At 37.9% G+C, this 26,180-nt stretch overlaps 1 protein-coding gene across 1 annotated transcript; it reads left to right on the top strand.

Annotated features, from left to right (window-relative positions):
- Nucleotides 1-8,552: 8,552 nt before the first annotated feature.
- Nucleotides 8,553-25,209, top strand: SEC22B (SEC22 homolog B, vesicle trafficking protein). Its single transcript, XM_019714234.2, has 5 exons — nucleotides 8,553-8,777; nucleotides 15,221-15,330; nucleotides 17,953-18,113; nucleotides 20,065-20,211; nucleotides 24,919-25,209. Exons 1-5 carry the CDS (start codon nucleotides 8,703-8,705, stop codon nucleotides 25,071-25,073), a joined length of 648 nt encoding a protein of 215 aa, XP_019569793.1. The 5' UTR covers nucleotides 8,553-8,702; the 3' UTR covers nucleotides 25,074-25,209.
- The last annotated feature ends 971 nt before the right edge of the window (nucleotides 25,210-26,180 follow it).

The raw sequence follows: 26,180 nt of genomic DNA, 5'->3' as shown, positions 1-26,180 counted from the left end.
AGACCATAGCCATCATCAGTCACTAACCATTTGCATCCCTATCATCTGCTTGCCCTCCTCCCAGCCCTTGGCAACCACTAATCTACTTTCTGTCTTTACTGATTTGCTTATTCTGGACATTACCTATAAATGGAATCATACAATATGTAGTCTTTTGTGTCTGGCTTGTTTTTACTTAACATTATGTTTTCAAGGTTCATTTTCTTTGTAGCATGTGCCAGTATTCCATTCATTTTTATTGCTGAAAATATGTCACCTTTCATGAAAATACCACATTTTGTTTATCCATTGATCAGTTGATAGATATTTGGATTGTTTGCATTTTTGGCTATTGTGAGTAATGCTGCTATGAACATTCATGCACACATTTTTGAGAGGACATGTTTTCAATTCTTTTTGGTAGATACCTAGGAGTGGAATTGCTGGGTCATTTGGTAACTCTATGTTTCACATTTTTAGGAACTGACCTACTGTTTTTTAGCTGCATGATTTTATATTCCCACCAGCAGTGCATGAGAGTTCCAGTTCCTCCACATTCTCTCCACTTGTTATTATGTTTCTCTTTTATTATAGTCATCCTAGAGGATATGAAGTGATATTTCATTATGGCTTTGATTTGCATTTCCCTAATGACTAATGATGGGTGAACATCTTTTTGTGTTTGTTAACTATTTATATATATTTTTTGCAGTAACGTCAAATATACTGCCCATTTCTTAACTGGGTTGTTTGTTCTTTTGTTTTTGAGTTTTAAATCTGTGTGTGTGTGTGTGTGTGTGTGTGTGTTGTATTCAATTTCTTTACCTGATTATGATTCACAAATATTTTCTCCCATTTTGTGGTTTGTCTTTTCATTTTCTCGATTAGGTCCTTTGAGCAAAAAAGTTTTTACTTTTGATGAAGTCCAATTTATGTTTTCTCTATTTTTCTGCTGTGCTTTTGGTGTCATATTTAAGGAACTATTCCTGAGTCCAAGGTCATAAGGATTCATTCCTATATTTTATTCCAAGAGATATGTAGCTTTAGGTGATACATTTAGGTTGATGATCAATTTTGAGACAATTTTTATACATGGTGTGAGGTGGCAGTGGAGGTCCATCTTTTTTTTTTTTTTTTAATTGGGGAATATTGGGGAACAGTGTTTTTCTCCAGGGCCCATCAGCTACAAGTTGTTGTCTTTTAATCTAGTTGTGGAGGGTACAGCTCAGCTCCAAGTCCAGCCGCCATTTTCAGTCTTTAGTTGCAGGGGGTGCAGCCCACCATCCCATGTGGGAATTGAACTGGCAATCTTCTTGTTGAGAGCTTGTGCTCTAACCAACTGAGCCATCTGGCTGCCCCTCCGGAAGCTCAGTGGCAGCTCGTTGTTTTCAATCTAGCTGTGGAGGGTGCAGCCACTGGCCCATGTGGGAATTGAACCGGCAACCCTATTGTTCAGAGCTCACCTTCTAATCAACTGAGCCATCCAGCTGCCCCTCCATCTTTATTTTTGTACATGTGAATATCCAGTTGTACCAACACCATTGGTTGAGATTTTTTTTCCCTCACTGAATTATCTTAGCAACCTTGTTAAAAACCTTGACCAGAGATGTACGGTTTTATTTTGGATTCTCAATTCTATTCCATTGATCTCTCTGTTTATCTTTATTTCAGGATCACACTGTCTTAATTAATGTTGCTTGTTGTAAATTTTGAAATTATGAAGTGTGAGTCCTTCAACTTTGTTATTATTTTTCAAGACTGTTTTCAATATTCTGGGTCCTTTGCATTTCTATGTGAATTCTAGGATGAGTTCGCAATTTCTGCCAAAAAACAAACAAACAAACAAACAAACAAACAAACAAACAAAAGCCAACTGGAATTTTGATAGTGAGTGCAATGAATATGTAGGTCAGTTTAAGGATTACTGTCATCTTAACCTTTTTAAATCTTTTGACCCATTAACATGAGATGTTGTTCCATTTATTTAGGTTTTCTTTAACTTATTTCAACAATGTTTTTTAGTTTTCAGTGTATAAATCTTACACTTCTTTTGATAAAACCACCTAAATATTTCATTTATTTTTATGCTATTGTAAATGGAACTGTATCCTTAATTTTACTTTTGGATTGTTAATTTCTAATTTATAAAAATACAATTGATTTTTGCATTTTGATCTTGTATCCTACAACTTTGTTGAAATCACTTAGTAATTCTAAATTTTTTGTGGTTCCTTAGAATTTTCTATATAAAAGATCAAGTTATGTGCAAATAAATTTCATGTCACTTGTTCCTTTCCAATTTTAATACTTTTATTTTTTTGTTGCCTAACTATCCTAGCTGGAACTTCAAGTATAATGTTGAGTAGCACTGGACATCTTTGTCTTGTTCCTAAACTAGAGGAAAAGCTTTCAGTCTTTTACTTTTAAGTATGATGTCAGTTGTGGGTTTTTCATAGATACCATTTATCAGGTTAAGAAAGTTCTCTTTCCTAGTGTGTTGTTTTTAACAGGAAAAGATATTAGATTTTCTCAAATGCTTTTTCTGCATTTACTGAGATGACCATGTGAGTTTTGTGCTTTATTCTATTAATATGGTGCATTACGTTTATTGATTTTCATAGGCTAAACTGACCTTGTATTCCTAGGGTAAATCCCACTTGGTCATGATGTATAATTTACCCATGTGTTTTAAAGAAAAGTCTGTGTCCCCACCAACATCTCCTCCCCTAAAACAAAACCTCCAGAAAATTCTATGAGAAAAATTTCAATAGTTACAACATTACAACAGTTACAAAGACCAACTTAAAACACACACACACACACCCCTCTGGTCCAATTTGTGTTAAATGGTATTTATATCCAGATTAATCTGGATATAAACTACCTCTTGACCTTTTTCCTTCACTCTTCAAAAAAAGTGGTTTAAAATTATACAAATTTTATAAGAGCTTATGACATCATTCAAATGTCATCCATCATACATAATATGTTTCCCAGAATCTTAAAGTATTTTAGGGGTTCAATTAGGGCTTCTGTCCTATTGGTATTTTCAGGTTTTTTCAGCATTTCCCAACTTTTTTCATAGAGCATATTGAAAAAACTCAAGCAGCAATACAAAATTGCTAAAAACCTAAACTCAATTACAGTATTAAGCTAAGGTTTTGCCATTTGTGGTGACAAAAATAATGAACACTAACGAAACACACATCCTATCCCCAAAGTAATATAAAAAACTAATAGTTTTACTTTTGTAGCAAGAACTTTTTCATAAACTGGGGTACAACACACAGAATGAGGAGACTAATAAAAAAGGCATTATATCATACAAAAGTTACAAACGTCAAATCCAGCACAAAAAGGATATTGTGATACAACCTCTTCCCAGCTAAAGACTGGCAGAGGGAGAACCGCTGGAAGTCTAGATCACCACAGCCATTGAACTGGAGTGCAAAGGTACTAAAGACCACTTTTGCCCCCTGGTAGGGCTTAAGCCCTCCTTTGAGTGGGACTGTACCCAGTAATAGGTGAGTATTTTTGAGAAGTTGCTTGCCTCAGTGTAGGTACATTCTGGTTTGCTCTCTGTCATGTGGTATGGAGCCTGCCTGCCTCTTTGGGTAAAGCCTGTTTCCCAGACAGATGGGTAAGTCGGCCCAATTCTGGGGTAAAATGTTAACAAGACCTTTAAGTCATCACAGATCTAAATCCACATTCCCACTTAGTTTGATCAATAACAAAAGTAGTATTAACTATTTCTTTGTTTGGTTCCTATATCTATTTCCCAATTTCTTCTAAGTAGAAGAGGAAGAAAGGATTGTCTTGAGCCCCTAAAACCCCAACTCAAACCTGTCATTGTAATATTCTCAAGAAGTATCAGGCTGCATAAATAAATCGCAGATTTAAAAAGGGAATTGTTTTTAGGATATAGGTTATCATCCGCCTAAGTGCTCTGAGGTAGGCCTGGGCCACCTTAGAGAAATGGCGCATAAAACTTTGGGTCTGACTGTCAGATTTCTAGAACCAGGGGCTCATACCACCTAACAAAATAGGGACAAAAAGGTCCCATATCAGTGCTGGAAGTTTCCATGTGGGAAAGGGTGACGATATGAAGCTGATGAACAAAAATTGTCTTTGGAAGATAGAGAATTTTCCACAAGAAAGCATTAGCAGCAAGGTAGGTCATGCTCTATTTTGTCACATTTAATGTCATACTGGATTCAGTTTTCTGGCAGGTAAAGCTGGGTAAGTCCGCTTGTTTTTCAATGAGGAAGGATAACAAAGACTAATGATAACCATATGAGCTGAGACCCTTAATATTGTAAAGAAAATCGCTCAAAGAGAAAGTTGTTCACTAATTTCTGAAATACCAATAGGGGTAGAAGAGAGAGGGTCCAAGAAAGCAGCAGGAGCCGAAGGACTACGAGAGGAAGAAGCCAACTGACAGTGGAAATTGTTCAGACAGCAGCAGCTAAAAACCAGGAAATTTTAAGAGCTGCCAGCAACAACTGAATCCACTTGGACTCCACAGAAAGGAAGTAGGGCTGCAGGTCTGAGGGACAAACTAGGTAAACACTAAGGGTTAAAAGGAAAAATAAATCACTACTCAAGGCTTTTTGTTATTTCAGAGTGAGGGGTGGGACAGCAATGGAGGTGGAAGTGGGTTGAGGGATAATGGGACAGAGACAGAGGCAGGTAGAATATAACCTCCACCAGCAAACATTTTTCTTTTGTTCACCTTTGTATAACCCAGTGCCTGATCTTCTTAGCCCATAGTCCTTGAACACCTAATTGAATGAAGGGAATGGTGATGGATACTCATATGTCTTGACTTAGTACTGTACCAATGTGAGCTGGTCTGTATACAACCAGTGAAGTATTGTCTCAATCCATGACCATGCCATTCATTCCATCATTCATTCAACAAGCATTGAGAATTAATTAGGTTCCAGGTACTGGATGTTAGACTGGAGAATAACTGTCTTTTTCTGCTCTGAAAGGATTTAGAGGCTAGTAGGGGAAGAAAGAAATCTGTTAGAAGTTAGTATTTAGATGCTACCCAACTACCCCAACTATCCTGTCATCCCCATCCCCATCCCCCACTATCCCAAACTCCAAGCTGCGCTCTGCCTGGCTTTCCGGATAAAGTAATGACACCGGACAGACACGATGAAAGGCGTCGAGTCCTGACGGAGCTTCTAGAAGGCAGGGAGTAGCTTTGCTAAGGCTCGATAGTTCAAGCAGGCTATCTAAAGCAGTAAATATTTTAAATAGGGGCTTTCATATTACTTACAATGCGCACTTTGTTCTTTTCTCCTCCTTCCTTCCCCAAATCTTTACTTTCACTTCAATGTCTGGCCCGACTGTGTGGATAGACACAGGTAAGGTCTGTGAGCGAATTCAAGAACGAACAAGATAAACTCCTGCCTAAGAAGGTTTAGTCAGGGATGAGAATTCAAAATAACCACCAGCACAGACGGTGCCACCACGTGTACTCAGGGAGCTGCTTCTCAGCCCAGGCAGGGTTTAGACCCCCGCAGCGGACTGGAAGCGTTGCCGACCGGCCGGCGCCAACGTGAAGGCGGGACCATCCTAGGGAGTAGCCAATGACCACCTGGGAGGAGGAGCTTTGGAAGCCGACTGGCAAGGAAAGTGACCAATCAGAACCAAACCGAGTTGACCTGCGTAGCCAACAACAAAAGAGTTGTCGTTGCTTGGGATTAGGAGATGTTGATTGAGGAATGGTTGCTCTGGGCAGCAGCTGTTTACTAATCTGTAAGAAAGCGTTTCAATTTTTAAATAACCGCTTGGGCCATACTAGTGCATATGGCTGGATATCAGTCCAAATATAGTGGCTGTCTATTTTTGTCTGCCCAGAGCATCATCTACTTTTGAGAAAGCTTTTTCCATTTATGCAATCATGTAATTCAAGCAGGTGCTGCTGTTTATTATACTTGTCTGTCTCTTACCCTAGGCGACAATGTTTGGTCTTGGGGTCGATTCGGGCCACAGATTGCTAGAACTGTTATTTATTCATTTTCATTACCCAGCTCAGTATCTGCAATATAATTAGACACTCAAGAATTGTTTAAGAGTAAGTGGACACAAGCCTCTATTTATTTGATCTCACTTGTAAAATCTCTGCTTTAATGGAAAGTCTCATCCTGATTTAGGTTGATTTAGATAAATGCTTTACTCGTTTTTTTGTTTTGTTTTGTTTTTTATTAGTTTTCAGAATTTGCTGGCAGCTCTGGTATTCAAAGCTTCTGCTTACTTTTTTTCGTTTTCTAGTACAATGTTTACAAACTCCAAGATTCTTGGATTTGAGCCATTTCAGTGTTGTTGTCTGGTTTCAGGCAGACAAATGATATACATAAGCTTTATAGATTCTAGAGATCTGAAAAAATGTTTGTTCATATCCTATCGAGCAGGGCAGCCTGCAGGGTCTCTGGTCCTGCTCCCCACATAGGAACACAGGACATGGTGAGGCCAAAAAGGAACACCCACAGAGCCATAGGTAGGGGAGTCGTACCACTATATTCTCGTTGGCAGCTGGGTTGGAGAAACAGGAAGCAGGAGCCACACTGTTCGCAACCCTCACTGCACCGCTTGCAGGCTCAACCACCATCTTCTTGCCAGCCCCCATTTTTTGCTAGCATAGCCACAGCAGTTATATTAGTGGCCAATGGCTCACTGGTTACAGCTGACGGCCAACTAGCCACAGCTGATGGCCATGCAGTCACAGTTGATGGCCATTTACTACCTGAGCCAGCACCTTTCCACGTGAGGCTGAGAGCCTGGAAACTGCACTCCTGGCTCTCTCCCCACATACCCTTTTTCATTCAATGTAAAAGTTGAGTACCTTCCAGATTTTGGTCACTGTATTTGCCATTATTACCCAGTCCTGTGTTGCCCAAAGGACCAAAGGGCAGAAGCTCAAAGGCAACTCCTGGGTGTGAATGTGATGTTACTGATCAAGTCAAAAGCAAAAGCAACTCAGATTACAGAGATCCAGAGGTCTAAGTGTTGTGCAATTTCAGACAGACACAACTCTGGCCTTCCGATGGCTGCTGTGTGACCTAAGAAGACCACTGTCCTTTCCCTGGAATAAAAATTATGGTCTAAAGGGTATCAGAATCATCTAGTGTGTCTAAGAAGAAAAAAGTAAGAGGTCCAAGTATGAGTGCTTTTGTTTCAAAAAAGTGTTGCTCCAGGGTAACTGCATTCCTCTGTTACTTAGTTTTTTTGTTTGTTTTTGTGAGTAACAGAAACTAAGCAAAGAAATGGGGAATTTATTATAAGGAAACAATGGTGGTTCATAGACTCCATGGGCAGGAAGCCTAGAGCCAGGAACTAGAAAGAAGCTGGGACTCTTGCTCCAAATCTGCTTCTCTGTGCATGCCTGGTACATTCTTTTCTCTCTGCTTCTCTGGTCCACATAGCAGCACACTTAGTTAAAATATTTGTGTTAGTAATACTTCATTACTAGAATTGTCCCAATAGAAGCTGAGTGATTAACATTTGGGACTATGGTGAAAGGCATGTCCTTGTTGAGTGGGAAGATGGGAAGTTAGATCATGTCATATCTGTGGGCTATTCTAAATGTAGGCTATTATGATTTTACCAATTTAGGCTCCCATATACGTAAGGATTGCCTTCTATTTCACTTTATCACTGTCTGTTACATGCACCATCGGTTTGTCATGTCTGTATCCCAGTCCATCTTTTGTGTGAACTCAATCATTAGGTCTTACTGGGTATTCCCCCTAAAATCCTCTCCAGAAACACTAGTTTTCTAATAGCAGTAGAGCTGTAGAAAGGGTAACAAAAGCCATGAGCTCTTTAACTTATGCTTAAATGAGAGGCAGATAATATTCCCTTTTTAGAGATGGGGACACCAAAGAAAGGAGAGATGGTAATACTTCCTCAAGTGGAATTGTCTAGAGGTTGCTCAATAGGGAGTGAAATGCCCAGTTACTGGAAGTTCTAACAAGGTTATCCTCCTATCTATCATGATAGATGTAGCGGAGATCTCAGCTTTTGGAAGGGAGACTGACCTAGGTGACCTAGGGGATTTCTGAGGTCCTGTAATTGGTCATTTATTCACAAATTAAATACATAAATAAATTATTTAACCAGAAACTGTTTAAGGATCCCAGGATACAGCATAAACAAACAAGCAAAAACAAAATAAGCAAGCAAACAAAAAACAGACAAAAATCGCAACCTAGAAATATTATGTATAGAATATGTAATATAGAAAATAGAAAAATGTGAAAATATGTAGCCTGGTTTACAGTTTTTGCACATCCTTCAATTAAGTACCCATTAACTCCCACCATCCTTCCCAGCCCTCTCCCCAAACTTAAAGTATCAGGAACTAGAAAATTCTGTTTCAGTTTCTGTGTCACACTCCTTCAAGGGTCAAGGTTTATTCGCGGCTCGAAATCCAGAAAAGGGAGCGAGGCCTTGGAAGTTTCTGAAGGGGGAAAGAAACACTGCGGAACCGATGTTTCGGTAGTTGCGGTTCTCGGTGGGAAGCCAATCCTGGGGACCGGTAGTGGAAAGCTCCGGGGCTCGTTTCCGGCCACCTCAGCGGGAAGCAGAGACGCAGGCAGCTAGTTGGCCCTACGGGAGCTAAGAGAGGTGTAACTGCTGTAGCCGCGGAGGAAGTCAGGAAGACGCCGCCGGCCGTGAGGGCCAGTGTTGGGTCCCTGTAGCCTGTGAAGATGGTCTTGCTCACGATGATCGCCCGAGTGGCGGACGGGCTCCCGCTGGCCGCCTCGATGCAGGAGGACGAACAGGTGAGCTGTCAGGTTCTCGCGACCCCAAATCCCTGCCAGAGTGCTCTCAACACCGGATTTCTTCTTGGGACGCGGGAGAGCCTTGCGACTTCCCAGGACTCCCGACCCCTCTCAAGTGCTCGTGTATCTTTTGACAGTGGAGAGATTACCTGTTAGAAGAAATCTGCCCTGCAAGCGGAGGTAGATTTCTGTGTTACCTGTTTCTTCTAAAACAAAAGAAAAGTCTGGAGACGGAATAGGTCCGGCCGGTTGCGATCACCCAGTGTCCTGCAACTCTTTAGGGACTTCGGTAAAATTCAGGATTTCTCATTTTTGTTGCGAATCAAGTTGACAGACAGGTCCTGGGTTAAATCAGCTTCTTCAACTCTTGCACCTGATCCTTGACCTAGCTTGCTGGCATCTTTTGAAAGTGGGTGAGGTAATATTGCCACATATAGGTATCTGTTTGAAGTTCAGTGCACTACCTTCTTTCAAGGTTATCCCTAATTCCCACCTCCTTCAATAAATTCCTGCTGTTGGGATTATAACCCCTGTGTTGTATTCCTGTTAACGCTTTATACCTTTATCCTACTATTTTCCTTTGTCTTTTAATACAGTTTCCTAGCAGGCAAACGACAGCTCTTAGTTCATCTTTGTGTTTCCCGTAGCTTTTACAAGAGCAGCTTTATGCTTGTAGGTGCTCAAAAATGTATTAAATTGATTATAAAAAACAACTAAAAATGTATTAAATGGATTATAAAAAACATCTCAAAAATGTATTAAATTGATTGAAAGGGAGCTGCTTTGTGCCTTAGAACCACAAGGGAAATTTCTGATGTGAGACAAGTTTCTGGAGCAAGGTTGGGAGGTCTCTGAAGAAGAGAGGATGAGAATGACATTTTTATAACTTAATCATGTTTATTTTACTTTCTCCTACAACCTAAGTAGTTAAAAACAAAAACAAAACAAAAAAATAACTCAAGGCCTAAAAAAACGATGAGTTATAGAAAAATTATTTTGCATATATTTTTCTTGGACTTTTCATTCAGATATTCATGAAAATAAGCTTATGACGCACATCAGATATGCCAAGCATGGTGCTATTGCAGGGAATTAGAGGATACAGTTCCTACTTTCATGGAGCTTACAGGTTAGTGGAAAAGCCAGATAAGTAACAATCAGTTATAATGTAGTGTAACTGCTGTGGAAGAGGAAGAAATGTCTGTGGTTGATCATGGAAAAGGTATCTAAGTTGGTTTTGGGAGGTCAGGAAAGTCTTCTAAAATGAAATGACATCTAAACTCACAGTTGCATCTAGAAATAATGAAAACTCTTTGGTTATATGTCTTTTTAGATTTGATATGGAAATATGTTTACTTTCAGTTTTGGAAGAACAGTAATACAGATTATGAAGTTGCCAGTCATGACAAGTGAAATGTTTTTTATTCATTCAATAAAAGTTTAAACATTGATATAAAATGAAAAAACAGCATGCCTTGAATTTTCAATTGTGAAATGTTTTTCTCTCTTCCAATTTGTTAAGAATTTTCTAGAACCACTCTGCAGAAGGAGTAAAAGTGTTCAAATGAATGCAGGAACATGATTTGAAGAAGGGAGATGGTATGGGGAAATTTTCCTTCAAGGGTATGTCATTTGACTGAGAAATAGTTTTCCTAAAGGGGGGAGAAATCTGGTCAATTTGCTAATTGCATTGAATTCCAATGTGGGCAAAGAATACAAAGTAGATTTGATGTCTACTTAATATTAGTAAGTCCTTATTCTCTGTCTTGCTATTTTATTGAAAAATTAATTGACATATTATTGTGTGTTTCTTAATTTAATTCCAAATTAGGTGTTGGTCTACCAAGATGGATTGCTTTGTTTAATTGACAAGGAAAGGAACTTACACAAAAATATGTTTGTGATTGTAATTCCATGGTGATTTCCTTTAGAAATGTTGACTTTGAATGGTTAAGTCCTAAACCTTTAAAAGTTACAAAAATATCAATTCTAGGCTTATTGTTACTATTATAATAGTATATAGAACATTTCTAGAGTGCCTGCTACATATCAAGCACTATATTGTGCTAAGCCTCTGAAGTGCGTGATTTCATTCAATTTTCGTTCTAATAGGTACTGTTATTATCCCCATTTATAGATGAGGAAACTCTGAGGTTTAGAGAGGAGAGATCTGTTGAGTAAAGTCACACAGCTATTAAGTAGCATAACAGAATTTTTTATCAGGGTTTCTTGACTTTGGCACTGTTGACGTTTTGGAATGGATAATTCTTTGTTGTGGGAAGCTGCCCTGTGCACTGATGTCTAGCAGTTTCCCTGGTCTCTACACCTTAGATGTCAGTGGCACAACAGGGTATCTCAACCAAATAGTTTTATAGTTAAGTGCCTTCATTGTTCAGGCCAAATAATTCAATGTCCTTTCTCAATTGTTTATACTGATAATAGATATCGTGTTTTAGGTAGTTACTGTGCTAGTTTGTGTACAAACTGCCTTATAACTGGAGATGAATGGTTATTCAGATAATACAATAGAAAGTCAAATAAAAAAATGATATAGTCCGAGTATCATATGCACTGTTTCCTCCCTGCTTAACTAGGAGTGTAGGTAGGCCTAGGGCAGGTAGAGAGATGAACTTACCTCTTCAAACCGAGATGCTCTTACTGATAATCTATTTTTTTCTTCCTTTCTGCTGTTTCTCCTTTTCAGATGTTTGCAATTTCTTCATCTACCTTTCTGTTCTACCTCAAAACGAACCATATTCTCTTCTCTTTAATTTTGCCCCAGCTCTGTAGACTTGAGGACACTGTTAGAGCCAACGTAGCAGACAGCAGGGAACTCCAAAAATGCAGATAGTCTGTTTACAGTGAAACTTCCCCCACCATTGAGGTCTGATTAATCACCTTACTGTAATTGCTTTTAGAGGAAAAGGCCTTACTGCTGGCCTTTGACCAGCTGAGTTCAATAGGGATTTAAAAATGATAAGAGCTTAGATAACATTCATGTAAAGGCTAAAGATGGCACAGCAGTTAATATAACTACTGTGTTTCCCTGAAAATAAGACCAGGTCTTATATTAATTTTTGCTCCAAAAGACTCATTAAGGTGTATTTTCAGGGGATGTCTTATTTTTTTCATGTACAATAATCTACATTTATTCAAATACAGTCATGCCATCTTCTGGAACATCGTCATAACATACTAAATGTATCTGTCTGGCTGACGATCTTAACTGGGGCTTATTTTCGGGGTAGGTCTTATTTTCGGGGAAACACAGTAGTTCAGCAGTCCTAGGTGACAGCAATAAAAAATATTGTGGTTGCGTGGCAAATTACTACCCTGTACTTACTATATTATATACAGAACCAAATCCTAAATATGCTACTGGGTGACCTCAAATTCATTTCAATTCATTAAATTAATTTGTCCAGACATCCCTATCCTCATTATTGGATTAGTAGCAGGCATCTTTCTATTAGTGTATACAAGGTTCAAGCCTGTTCTGGATGAAGTAGGAAACAGAATTAGGACATCTTATCGAACTATTTTTAGATAGACTGGCAGATCCTTTGTGACTTTAATCGTGGATCCTTTGTGACGTTAATCGTGGAAGCACACTGAGGGTTTATCTGTGAACCGGTGATTATGTTGTTTTGTGAGATCTAGATCAGAGGGCCACATGGCTTCGGGAGTATTTCCTATGCATTAGATTTCATGTCCAATGGTAAGGCACCCCGACGGTGGACCTGCTGGCACTGACGCAGTTTTCTTGTAGAGCCGGTAGAGCATGCTTAGGAGCAGAGCTCCAGGGCCAGACTGCTTGGGTTCAAATCCTAGCTGCTTTTCTTGGTGGCTCCACCTCCTTGGGCAAGTGGACCTCTCAGTTATAAAGTAAACTTGAAGGTGCTCCCCTGCCTGTAGCTCTCAGAAAACTTACACTTAAGATCGGTGGCTGTGGTTATTTTAAAAAGGGCAGCGTATGAGTTCCATGATTTAATTGGTTTCAGGGTGGAGATTGGACATGAGTAATCTCTTTTTTTTTTTTTTTTTAAAGATCTCCAGATGATTCTAGTGTGAAGCCAAGGTTGAAAATCATTAATCTTATGTTGATATTATTTCTTGGCACTTTAGTTGCATTTCGAACTTTATTTAACATTCCTTTTATTGGTTGTTGTAGGGTCAGAACTCTTCCAAATGACGCATAATGGCAAGTACTGTTCAAATTTAGGAACGTAGGCTATTGTTCACTAGTTCTAAGCATGTGATAGTATTTACTCTCCTTTACTGGCTGACCAGTGATGGGAAAAAAAACATCTATAAGCAATATTGTTTAATATGATAATGGTAATATCCTGTTAATTATTTTAAAGTACTATTAACATATAAAACTATATATACATATATACATGCACAGATGTGTATATATATATGTATTGTTATAGAAATATTTCTCAAGTGAACAGCATTATAATAAGTCATTGCCGTAAGACAGCACTGCATAAGTATACAAACCAACACTTCTAATGGTCTCTAACTCCTCTGCTTCACTTCACGCTTATTTACTTCATTATTCATATTTAAATTTTCAGTTTAGCATTTTTATTTGAGTTCTTTTTTATTGAGGTGAAATTGACATATAGCTATATTAGCTTTAGGTGTACAACATAATGGTTCAGTATTTGTATACACTGTGAAATGGTCACTTCAATAAGTCTAGTTACCATCTATCACCACACATAATTACAAGTTATTTTCTATTTTTTCTTGTAATGACAACATTTAAAATTTACTCTCTTAGCAATCTCCAAATATGCAATACAGTATTATTAACTATCGTCACCAGGCTGTACATTTATAGCCCCATGACATTTATTTTATAACCTGGAAGTTTGTACCTTTTGACCACATTCACCCATTTCACCCCCTCAATCCCCTTCCCTCTGGCAACCACCAATCTGTTCACTGCATCTATGAGCTTGTTTTTTTGTTTTTTTTTTTAGATTTCATATGTAAGTGAGGTCACATGGTATTTGTCTCTCTGACTTATTTCACTTAGTGTAATGTCCCCAAGGTCCATCCACGATGTCGCAAATGGTAAAATTCCATTTTTTTAATAGCTGTGTATATATACCACGTCTTTATCTATTCATCCATTGATGGACACTTAGATTGTTCCCCTATCTTTGGTATTATAAATAATGCTGCAGTGACTATAGGGGTGCATATATCTTTTCAAATTACTGTTTTTGTTTTCTTCGGATAAATACCCAGAAGTGGAATTGATGGATCATATGGTAGTTGTATTTTTAATTTTTTGAGGAACCTCCATACTGTTTTCCATAATGGCTGCACCAATTTCCATTCCTACCAACAATAGGGGAAAAAAAGGGTTCCCTTTTCTCCTCATCCTCGCCAACACTTGTTATTTCTTGTCTTTTTGATAATAGCCATTCTAACTGGTGTGAGGTGGTATCTCATTGTGGTTTTGGTTTGCCCTTCCAGTTCACCATTTTAAATACAGCTTAGAAACCTATACTTGTACATTGCTTATCTGCCACTTACCCAGTTTTATTACTGCTTCCTTGTTTTTAGTCTTAGCTCAGCGGTTCACTATCTAGAATTTTAAGATTTCACTTTGTACATTCTCAAAGTTAGATCTCAGATCCAGTCCCTGGGCGAACCTTGTATGGACACTGTTATTTCCCCCAGTACACGTTTTTCCTTTTTAAAAAAAACAAAATTGTAGAATCATTTATAAATTGTTCAGGGAAATATTACCTGTAATTCTAGTATCTGAATATTATTTTCATTTTTGTATGCACATATCCTTTGCTACCTAGACTTTCGCTGTCCAAACTTGGGAACCAAGTAGATTTATTCAGTAGAGGATGTCTTGATTTCCCAATCTTTGTCCTTACTCTTGTCTATTTCTACCTACTTGCAGGTACAGTGTTTGTAATAATTTGCAGTCATGGGTGTACACATTTAGTTTTGCCGAAATGCTCAATACTGTAATACTTTGTGGAAGAATTTGCTTGATATTCCAGCATAACAATGAGATTCATCACTTGTTTCTGGGATTTTCTCCTGAGTCTAGAACATGTGTAGTTCTGTGCCAGTGAAATGGTTTAGGAGGAGGCACTGACCTAACAGAGGAAGCACATTGGGTTGAAAGTTAAGAGTGCCTTAAATATGGTTGAAAAATATACTTTTGCTTCTTAGCAAATAACTAGTGTGATTCTCTTAAAGAACTAAGAGTTTCTTCTTTCTTTTTGTTCTAAAAGTAGGCCTTTGTTTGTTTGTTTGTTTGTTTGTTTGTTAAAATGAATCTTACTAACTTGTAAGTGAAGGACCTTATTCACATAGTGTCCTCATAATCGGATGCTTCTCACTAATTCACGCAGTGTTATTTTCGTGCAAAATTCTTAAAGCAAGGTGTCTTCTTTCAGTCTGGCCGAGACCTTCAGCAGTACCAGAGTCAGGCTAAGCAGCTGTTCCGAAAGTTGAATGAACAGTCCCCGACCAGATGTACCTTGGAAGCTGGTGCCATGAGTTTTCAGTGAGTAGAATCCTGATTTCTTTGTGATCATCTAAGTATGAAATATAGTGAATGTATGTAACACCTCATGAGAATGGTAGCAGTTTTTTAAAAGTAAAGAGAACTTTAAGGGAAACAACTTCTTTGGCTCTAATTCTGCGAAATGAAAATCTTGGTTTGTTTATTCAACTTGTGTACAATAATGTAACCTATTACCCTGTGTCTAGTAAATGCTGTACCCATCATGCAGTGACATAACTTTTTGCTTTAGGAGCTTCTTGGAATCAGACATATGTAGGTTAATACATTTGCTCAAACATTTACTAACAACGTAATCTTGAACAATTCACATATACCTCTCCAGGCCTCAGTTTCCTCTACAAAATAGGGACAATCATCATAATTTTGTGAGGATAATGAGGGAATCCATGTATATCTCTTAACGTCTTGCCTGGCACATACAGAAGAATCAATAAGTGTTAGTTATTATTTAGGAAAAAAGGAACTTGTAAAAGATAATTGAAGAGCAGCTCAATCAGTAGTTATAGATAATGCATCCAGCTGAGAGGGATCAAAGGGACTTAATGGACTTCAAATTATCCACAAATAATTGGTATTAATGTTTAATACATGTCAAGCTTGAAGGTGATAAAAAAAAGAGAAAGGACAAGAAGATCAGAGGGAAATTAAAAAAGGATTAGTTGAATAATCTTGCTATTCTAGAACTCAGATACTAAGATAATACAGACCCGGGAGCAACCTGCTGTGCTTAACTTAAAAGGGGAAAAAAACAAAACCCTCCACCCATCAAAAACAAGTATACAAAACCAAAACAAAAACCTTGGCCAGTTGGTTAAGAAAGTAGTGGATATTAAGTTTCCTAAGGCAGTAATTTGCACAGTATATGAAACATTTTTTATAAATCTAATTTTTAACATCAAAAAATATGATAGGCACTTAATTGTGTAGTATCTTTTTCTCTACCATGGGTTAGGAACAAAAGACCTAGGAAAGTGCTCATGGAATTGAAAAGAGATTTTCTTTTGCTTGGTTCCTTTAGGACCTTTATAATCTTATCTCATCTTTTATTTCCATCCAGGAGTTAATTTCTTAAAGACTTATTCTTTGCCAGATTTTATTCTTTATTCTTTGTATTAAGTCCTGCCTTTTATGTCCATAGCTTTTAATGAGCTCATACTTTCATTAGCAGAGAGACACAGATGAAAACAACTATACTAGAAAACCGTAGGGCAAGAAATGCCATCATTGGGATATAAATGAGATACTTTGGGGACAGAGAGAAGGAAGCAATAAATTCCCTACTATAGGGAATCAGTTTGAGGAATCAGAGGGAGGGAGAATACAGAGAAATTTCACAGAAAAAAATTATAGTAGAATTGAGCATATGAAAATTAACAAGGTTTCTCCAGTTACATCAAAGAATATCACAATTAGAAAAATACAATATAAGTAGAAGTCCATGAGGACATGAACGAACCTAGCTTGTGGGAGAAAAGCATGTCATTGGTGTGTTAGGATATATGATGGAATGAGGCTGCACTTGTCTTGGAGGGCTGCAAATGTTGTACCAAGGAATGTGATTTTGTTTTCCAGGTATTAGGGAACCCCTAGAGTTTTTAAGCAGAGTAATATGGTTGTATTTACACTTTAGGAATAAAACTGGTGGTTTAGAAGATGGTCTAGACTGAAGACAAGGAGACCAGTTAATTCAAGTGCGCAAGGAGGAGATAGGGCAACAGTATTATCACTATCGTCATCATCATCATTATTTTAAAAGGCCTGAGAGACCATTTAATAGACTATAAACACTATGGATTTCTAGGATGCCTTAGGAGGCACGGAGAAAGGGCAGGGACAGGGGTATGTGTAACGCTTTGGGCCCTTGAACTCCTACTTAAACGAGAGAACTTCTGATTTTATTTGCTATTTATATTAATTGTTCTGAATGTAATTTTTGCTAAACTAGAGTACTGTGGCTAAAAAGACATTTGAAAACCACTGCGTAACCTAACCTCTTTCCAAGAATATTTCAGATGTGTAGTCATGTAGCCCCTTCCAGAATACCCAGGAACTCACTCTCACAAGAGGAAGTCGGTTCTGTGACTGGATAGCTTCCAGTTGATAGAGTTGTTGTTCCCTAGAAATTAGGGAGTGTTACTAGTCCTGAGGTCATTCTTTTCTGTGCCCAGTAAATATTGTGACATTAACTTTCAACTGTTGGGTGTCCACAAAAATTTTCAGTTTCGCTGTTTTTCTTACAGCTGGAAGAAGTTTAAATATGTGTATACTAACTAGTTTATCATACATAATCAAAGGATGGGTGGAGTTTTCAAGAAAAAGTCTTAGGTATTAAGATACTTTAGTTGAAGAATTATGTAATGAATAAACAATTATAATAAACATGTCTAAATACTCCTTTTGGAATGGACCCCTCATAATGGGAAGGTCTTTGCTTTCTGACTCCAAGGGTTAGTGGTTTGAAATTGGCTTTCTGATTCAGTTAGCCTCAAAGGGCTTAGGTTGGAATGTTTTCAAAAGTTTGTATGCCACCGAGAGAAGCTGCTTCACATTGTTGGAGGTATTGTTACTCTACAACCATTTCTTGCTTTTTTGTCTCTCCAGCTACATTATTGAGCAAGGGGTGTGTTACTTGGTTTTGTGTGAAGCCGCCTTCCCTAAGAAGTTGGCTTTTGCCTACCTAGAAGATTTACACTCAGAGTTTGATGAACAGCATGGGAAGAAGGTGCCCACTGTGTCCAGACCCTATTCCTTTATTGAGTTTGGTAAGTTTTTGCTCCTCACCTCTCAATCAAAAAATATGGAGAAGCTGTTTGTTACACTGATAAGATTTTGACACAATTTCACTGATGTTTAGTTACTGAAGTTTGGGATTCTGACTTTTCCATCTCTTTTTGTCCTTTTGAATGAATGAGGCTTCCTTCTCTGGTCTGTTGATCTTTTCCCCATAGAACTTCTTGCCCTTTGCCCTTTCCTGTTATTTGTTTTAATTCTTCATTAGGGTCAAGAACTGTGTCTAAAGGTCTGCTTGATTGACATGTAATAACTGAGTTTTTCTTTTCCCCAACACACACACACACCACACCACATATTCACAGTAAGCCTCATTATTTGGAAATCAGAAAGAATGCTGTTTAGTTTCTTTTAGGAGAATAATATATTTTTTAAAAGTACTAAAAGATATGTGGTCTTGGGGGGGGTGACATTTACTACATGAAGAGCATGGTGTCCAGGTTTGTACAAGAATTATAGAAAGACGCCTCAATGGTCAGACCTGTTGAAGTATCTAATGGCAATAGATCAAAGGAAATGTCCTCAGTACAGTAAGTAGAGGAAGTAAGAACAAGTATGATCAGACTACATCACTGATATTTTCAGTTAAAAGAAGAAATTGGTTTTCACGATCTCTGAATTTCTGAAGTGTGTAAAGTTTGCCAGATAAGTAGGTCATATCGCTTTTTAGAAATAAAGAAAAATTAGCAAAACACTCCAGTGTTTCATAAGTGTAAACTCTCCAAGTGCTAATTTTTTTTTAATGCCCTGTTTTTCGATTTTTACTTTTGTAGACAATAGTGGTCCAGTAAACCCAAGAAAAAAAAATAAGACTATTGTCAAGGTCACACACGAAAAAGTTGGTACACTCAAGTTAGCTTGAAGGATTATATACAAAGATATGAACAGGTTATAGGTGAACCACAGGTACTGAGACCGTAATACGGTAATTGTTACCATCCCTGGGCCTGAAGAGATGAGAGAAAGGAGCAGTTTCTGGAACGGGGAAAGAGAAAATTTACAGAGAAGGCCAACTTGAGCAGTAACTTTTAGGGAGGGATACTGCCAAAGAGACTTCTCAGGGAGAAGTTAGGGGAACAAATACCCTGATGTCGCTGTTCTCACTTCTTCCCTACTCTTGGGGCTCCCCCACTGACAGAAACTAACTGGAAGCTAGAGGGCAAGGAGCCCACTAATATAATCCATGCAGGTCACCTTCCCAGGGCAAGAGCAGGGTGCAGAAGGGAGGAGAGGAGACCTAAAGAGGCAAATGAAGGGTATCCAGCACACGTAACTTAAGATTTTTTGCCAAACGTTAAGAATACAATCTTTAATCATAAGTCATTCTTCTTACAGTTCTGAGAAATACAGACATGGGCTAAACATGAAGGAGAGTGCAGTTTTATAGTGGTATTTGGGGAAATTTTCTATCACATGTTTGCTTTATCTGAAGTTTATGAACACAGTGAAATTGGGAATGTATTACATGTTAAAGAAAATACTTGAAGACAATTTTTTCAACTTATTATGATAGAGTGACTCTTGCCATATTAGGCTATAGAAATGCTAGGTTGTTGTCAACATCCTTTTCAGGGAATATGTAGAGTTAATGAAACCGTAAGTGTCCAAGGACTACAGTTTGAAAATTTCTGCTTTCAGGAAAGGCTTGCTGTAGTGGGTCTTAATTTCTCTAGGGATCCTGATAGCAGTTACTTCTAAATTGAAGGTTTGCAAAGCGCATGTCTCCTGAATGATCATCTAATTATATCTTTACATTTTACAAGTGAAGAAATCAAAACTCAAATCTTGATACTGCACTCATTCAGCAGTGTAGCTAACCATGGATAGTTGTCATCCAGGACCAAACTCAGAACTTCCTGTTCCCTACTTCAGTACTTTGATGGACATGAAACAAGTTAATGGTCGTTTTCTTCATCCTTTTAGATACCTACATCCAGAAAACCAAGAAGCTCTACATTGATAGCCGCGCTCGGAGAAACCTAGGCTCCATCAACACTGAGTTGCAAGACGTCCAGAGGATCATGGTGGCCAACATTGAAGAGGTGTTACAACGAGGGGAAGCACTCTCAGGTATCTAAATGCAATGCAAGTCTTAGGAAGAAGTGGTCTCATTTCATAAGCAAGGATAGCTTCTTTTGGGGTACCTTCTATGTCATCAGATTCTATCAAGCACTGTTAAGAATTCATCTCTCAGAAACATTACATTACAAAGCTTCCAGTATGAGGTGTGATCAAACAATACAGTGAATGTTTAAATTTTTAAAAATTTATTATAATAAAAGACACATTGCTCTTAATCTCCCTCAAAATACTACCCCTCACTTCAAACACACTTATCCCATTGTTCTTGCCACTTTCTGAAGCAGTTCTGGAAGTCCTCTTTTGTGAGTGTCTTTAGTTGTGCTGTCATAGCTGCCTCCATGTCCTGAATCATTTTGACTTTGGGGAAGAGCCAGAAATCACATGGTGCCAGATCTGGTGAATAAGGTAAATGAGGACACACTGTAATGTTTTTATTTGACAGAAATTGCCATATACTAGAAGTGATGTGTGACACAGAGCATTATCATGATGGAGGATGATTTATGGCACACTTTAAAACACACCGTTTCTCAACCGTAGCTCACACCCGACTGACTGCACCGAACAAGTTGAAACTTGTCACAGTGTTACTACTGTGTTTCCCCAAAAAAAAGACCTAGCCGGACCATCAGCTCTAATGCATCTTTTTGAGCTAAAACTAACATAAGACCCAGTCTTACTTCAATATAATATAAGACCCAGTCTAATCTAATCTAATCTAATCTAATCTAATCTAATCTAATCTAATCTAATGTAATTAATAATATAAGATATAATATAGACCGGGTCTTATTTTAATATAAGACCTGGTCTTATATAAGACCGGATCTTATATTCATATTTTCTCCAAAAGACGCATTAGAGATGATGGTCTGGCTATTTTCAGGGAAACATGGTAAGGTTCGACATGCCACTTCCTGTATTGAAGATCCCTGCCTTTCCGTTGGATGGTACTCGGCAGCAGCATTCACCGTATTTTGTGATCACAATAGGAAGGCTCTATGTCCCACATCACTTCTGGTACAGCAATTTCTGTCAAATAAAAACATTATGGTGTGTCCTCATCTGCTATATTCACCAGATCTGGCACCATGTGACTTCTTCCCCAAAGTCAAAATGACCATGAAAGGTAAACGTTTTGAATCTATTCAGGACATCAAGGCAGTCATGACAGCGCAACTAAAGACACTCACGAAAGAGGACTTCCAGAACTGCTTCAGAAAGTGGCAAGAACGATGGGATGAGTGTGTTCAAAGCGAGGGATAGTATGTTGGGGGGATTAATGGCAATGTGTCTTTTACTGTAATACATTTTTTTTTAAATTTGAACGTTCCCCTATTTGTTGATTACACCTTCTATGTGTGTTTTCCTCGCATGATTAGTTTTTGTTGAGTTGGCACAGTGTATCTCGTTCCATATCAGAAGCAATTACTGTTTCCAAGATACTACAAAATTAAGTAAGTACATATTTACAGAAACACAAAAGTTAAGGGAAATGAAAAGAAGAATGAGAGGAAATCATCAATTGTAGTGGTTTCCTGAGTAGCCACTTGCAAATGTTATAAAATGCCACTTTCAGCACAAATTCCTCTGCTGAAAAACTTTTAAAACCTCTGACTACAAGATAAGATCTGGTCTGGTCTATTCAGTCATTATTAGTGAGTACTTGTAACACGCCAGGCATTGTGTTTTCTATAATGGAAGATAAGGAGATTATAAATGGCTCTCATTCTCCCTAGTTCAAATATTCTGACTCAGTTAGGGCCACTTCCTCACCGTCTTGGACCTGTTCTTGAAAATCTAGATAAAATCTGTCACTCTGATCCTTACAGCCCACATACATCACATTAATCTTTTGTGTCCTTTAAACTCGTAAACCACTTAGCTCCATGTGGTTTTTAGCACATAACGGGGTGCCTGTGTAAATATGTGTGTGTCTGCTTATTTACTTAATTTATTCCAAAATATATGTTATTACTTAAGTGTGTAATGTGGCATATATTCTTTAAAGGTAGTGATTAATGTGTTTCATGTCTTTTTATTACACTTCTTTTATTTCTCTCGCAGTAATGATCACAAGTAGAAGCCTTAATGAATATTTCTCAAATTCAGTCTTGCTACATAGTCATGAATAAATAGGCTTTCCTTTATTATATACTGCAAATTTTAACCTGTAAGTTAGTAGTCAGTAGTTGTCCCAGCATATAGCTTCACAGTCTTTAAGCATCAAATTTGGGGTGAGTGCGTAAATTTCCATCATAACAGACTTACAGTTTCTACCTGGGAAAAGTAGACCAGCACAGGAATTTTTTTAAATCCAAAATTTATATATCAAATGTGTAAATTCTCCTAACGCTTTGCTGGTTACTACAAAGCTGATACACTAATTGAAAAAAAAAGTACATTTCTACCCTCAAGTAACTTTATCTGATTGGGAAGATAAGACCCATTGTCACAGAATAATTTATAGATGGTACAAGGGAACAAATATCAATGGGACGCTTTCTTTGTGCTGCGCAATATGGCAGGGGGAGTTTACATATATCTTATTCTTTAGAGTAATCCCCGTGAAGTGGGTGCTACCAAACCAGTTTTATAGAAAAGCAGAGTTCACAAAAATTAAGTCGCTTACTAAATACAGTCACACTGCTAGTGCCTGGCAGAATTTGTTAGCTTGTGGCGTCCTTGTCCATTTTAGTGTATGATAGTTTTAAATAGATATCTAGACGTTGAGAGCTATAAAAATGTTACAGGAAATAGATAAATGTGAAATGGAACAGGAAAGATTCCTTGAAATTTGATAGGAAGGAATGAAGAGTGGGATTTTAAGAAGAAAAAGCGTATCTGAACAGAGTATATTTGAAGGACAGTGAAAAGATTAGCCTACTTCAAAAAATGTGTTCTTCCTCTTTAAGCTTCTTCATAAAAAGAATCCATCTTTTATGACTTCTTTTCTTTCTAATTTTTAAAGTGGCATAGCTAATCTACTTTGTATTTAAGACCCAAGAGTAGTTGGTATGAGTTCTTTCAGCAAGATCAAATTATGCCCTTTTTTATGGCCTAAATATGAGTATATCTGTTTCTTTTAAGCCACGGGTTTTGTCTTTTCATTCAAAGGTGTCACTGTACTAGACTGTAAATTTCACAAATGCAGGGATCATGTACATTTTGACCATCATTTTGTCCTCTAGCGTTTTGCGCGGTGCCTATAACAAGTATATGTTAAATGACTTCTCCAAGCAGTAGCTTTGTCTTTATGATATTCTGTGTTCCTAAATGTTCCTATATAAAGGAATTCTCTTAACTATTACTTATTTCATATGACCTAATACATGTTCCCCTGCCCAGTTATTCTAAGCAGATTTAGATTCAGTTAGCAAATATTTATTGATTGAGCACTTGACTATATGCCAGACTCTGAGCTGGGCACTGGAGATACAACAATAACCAGTAGTTAAAAGCCTCTGTCCAGTGGATTATACGCTCTAGTAGACTGGCTAGAAAGATTCCTCCCCGCATTGTCATGGTTATTTCTCATCTAACTGTTTTTTTAACATGACTAGGTGTTTTTCTCACTCACAGGACAAGTTGCTAATTTAGAAGTGGTTGTCGTGCCTGTCTTATTAAGCAATGCCACATTTCTCAATCAAAATCAGTCACTGTTAGGCAACTCCAAATATTCCAAAAGCATTCCCCAAGGAAGAACAAACAAATTCAGATTGCAACATAGTTTTTTCAAAAATTGAAAGAAGTAAAAAGTGTGATCAGAATTCATTTATGTCAAACTGAGTATTCGTTTTTATTATTAAAATAGGCCATATATTTTAGTCCAGCCTACCTGTATCTATCTGGCTATTTCTCTAAGTGCTCAGTTAACGATTAGAAGAAAATAATGATATTACAGATGTCCTTGTAGAAAAAGAAAACTAAGGTTCTAAAAAGCTTAATTGAGTAGCTATTGGTGGTTTTCTAGCACCTGTCATTGTATTTTAGTTACAACTTTCCTATGTCTGTTGAAATATAATTTCTGATAGCTTTAGCTTGGTAATAGCCTCTACTGTGTGAAGAATCTTAGAAATTTGGCAGCAGTCGCCATAGAGATACAGCTTACCACTCAGTGTCTAGTTCATTGAATTTTCTGGTTACTTGAGTCTTATTTTACATGGATTATTTTTCAAAGTATGAGAGAATATGATATAGACCATTGAAAGATTATAAAGAGAATTAATGTCAGCTCATGTTTCTTAAATGTTTCCCATAAGCTGGCCTTGTGCTCACGTGACAGGCATTCTCATGTAGTCCCCTGATATAGTTGCTGTTATTATCCCCATTTTATAGATGAAGAAACTGGGACTTTAGAGAGGCCGAGTTGACAACCATCTCAGGGCTGGTGCCCCTGAGCTTTGAACCAAAGACTTTGAGGCCAGAGCCTGCACTCCTAACCACCTCACTACAGAGCCTTAAGAACTGGAACATAATTTGGTGTGATCATTTTTAAATGCATTTTAGATTTTACAGCACTTCAGGATCATGAATTATTCAGTACATACAACCTTACCTTAAAACAAAAATGATAATTTAGGCTTCATGGTTGTTTGGTATAGTGCCACTCATTTGGGTTATTTATATGCTTACTACATCTGATAAAATACTTCCAGGGGACTAATGAATGTTTTCTTTATTCCTCTTTGACAGCGTTGGATTCGAAGGCTAACAATTTGTCCAGTCTGTCTAAGAAATACCGCCAGGATGCGAAGTACTTGAACATGCGTTCCACTTACGCCAAACTTGCAGCCGTAGCTGTATTTTTCATCATGTTAATAGTGTACGTGCGATTCTGGTGGCTGTGAAATAGTGAATGCAGTCACTGTCAAGGGAGAACCTAGAACCCGGCAGGTGTATGTTTTCAGGAAACTGAGCTCACAGAGACGTGTATTAGAATCCAAGTGGCATTTCTGCTTCTTAAGACCTTGCAAGAAAAGACATATCCTGAAAATGAAAGGTTACACCTCATTTAATAAAGCTTAACCCTATGTAGAAAGCCTCTTTTTGGGGGCAGAGGCTTTCTCCGGGTGCTAAGCCATGTATGTTAGGGAACAGTAGATTGTTTTCTTTTGTTTTTTCCCTCCCAGTGTTTTACATTTTCAAAACAGCACTGACTGGGGCATTCTCATTCTCTAACGGAGCCATCAGTGAGATTTGGGTTAAACAACCTGTACAAGCAACAGTCTGAAATTCCTTCAGAGAAGGCAGCCCTTTGGGAAGTGTGTTTGACTCTATATAATCAACATTCCTTGTGTCGGTGACATTTGTGATTTTCAATAACCTGAGTTTTTGATGGCCTGTGAAACAAGACTCCAGTATGTGAAGGTTCATTGCTGTGCTGCAAAGATCGTGTCTGTTGGCCCCTCCAGGAAGTTAACCTTTGTCGTTTTCCTTTTATATTTTGCTTATTGCACAATTGCTTTAGGGTTAAATGAATTGTATTAAGATGCCTTGAAATTCTATTATAGCACTCCTTGATTAAGAAGCTAAAATGTTTTCTGTTACTTATTCCTTAAAAGACGTAAATTACTTTGGGACATTCTGAATTTTATTTTTCAGCATCTGGTTTATATTAACTAAAGAGTGAGTATAGCATACGGTTAGCCAGAGGCCCCTGACTTAGGAGAAGAAAGACTCAGCCTGTCAGTACAGCTTTGTCCTGCCCCTTTCTCACTTTTTGCACTACAATTGTTCCCCCTGTCTCTTCCTCCTGCCACAATTTGCTAACATTTTTTAAAATTCTTCTGTGCCCAGTAGTTTCGTGTCCCATAAGCATCCTCTCAAGATAGTCTCAAATTTCAAAACGGAGACTGTTCAGCTGTGTAGTTAATTAAATTTAGGTTTTTGAAGAGTGACTATTCAAACTACTAAATACATTTATCTGAGAAAGTCTCTGAGAGCACCTCACACCT

The sequence above is a fragment of the Rhinolophus sinicus genome, linkage group LG14 (genome assembly GCF_036562045.2).
Source record: "Rhinolophus sinicus isolate RSC01 linkage group LG14, ASM3656204v1, whole genome shotgun sequence".
Classification (NCBI taxonomy): domain Eukaryota; kingdom Metazoa; phylum Chordata; class Mammalia; order Chiroptera; family Rhinolophidae; genus Rhinolophus; species Rhinolophus sinicus.
This window is presented reverse-complemented; position numbering and strand designations above follow the sequence as displayed.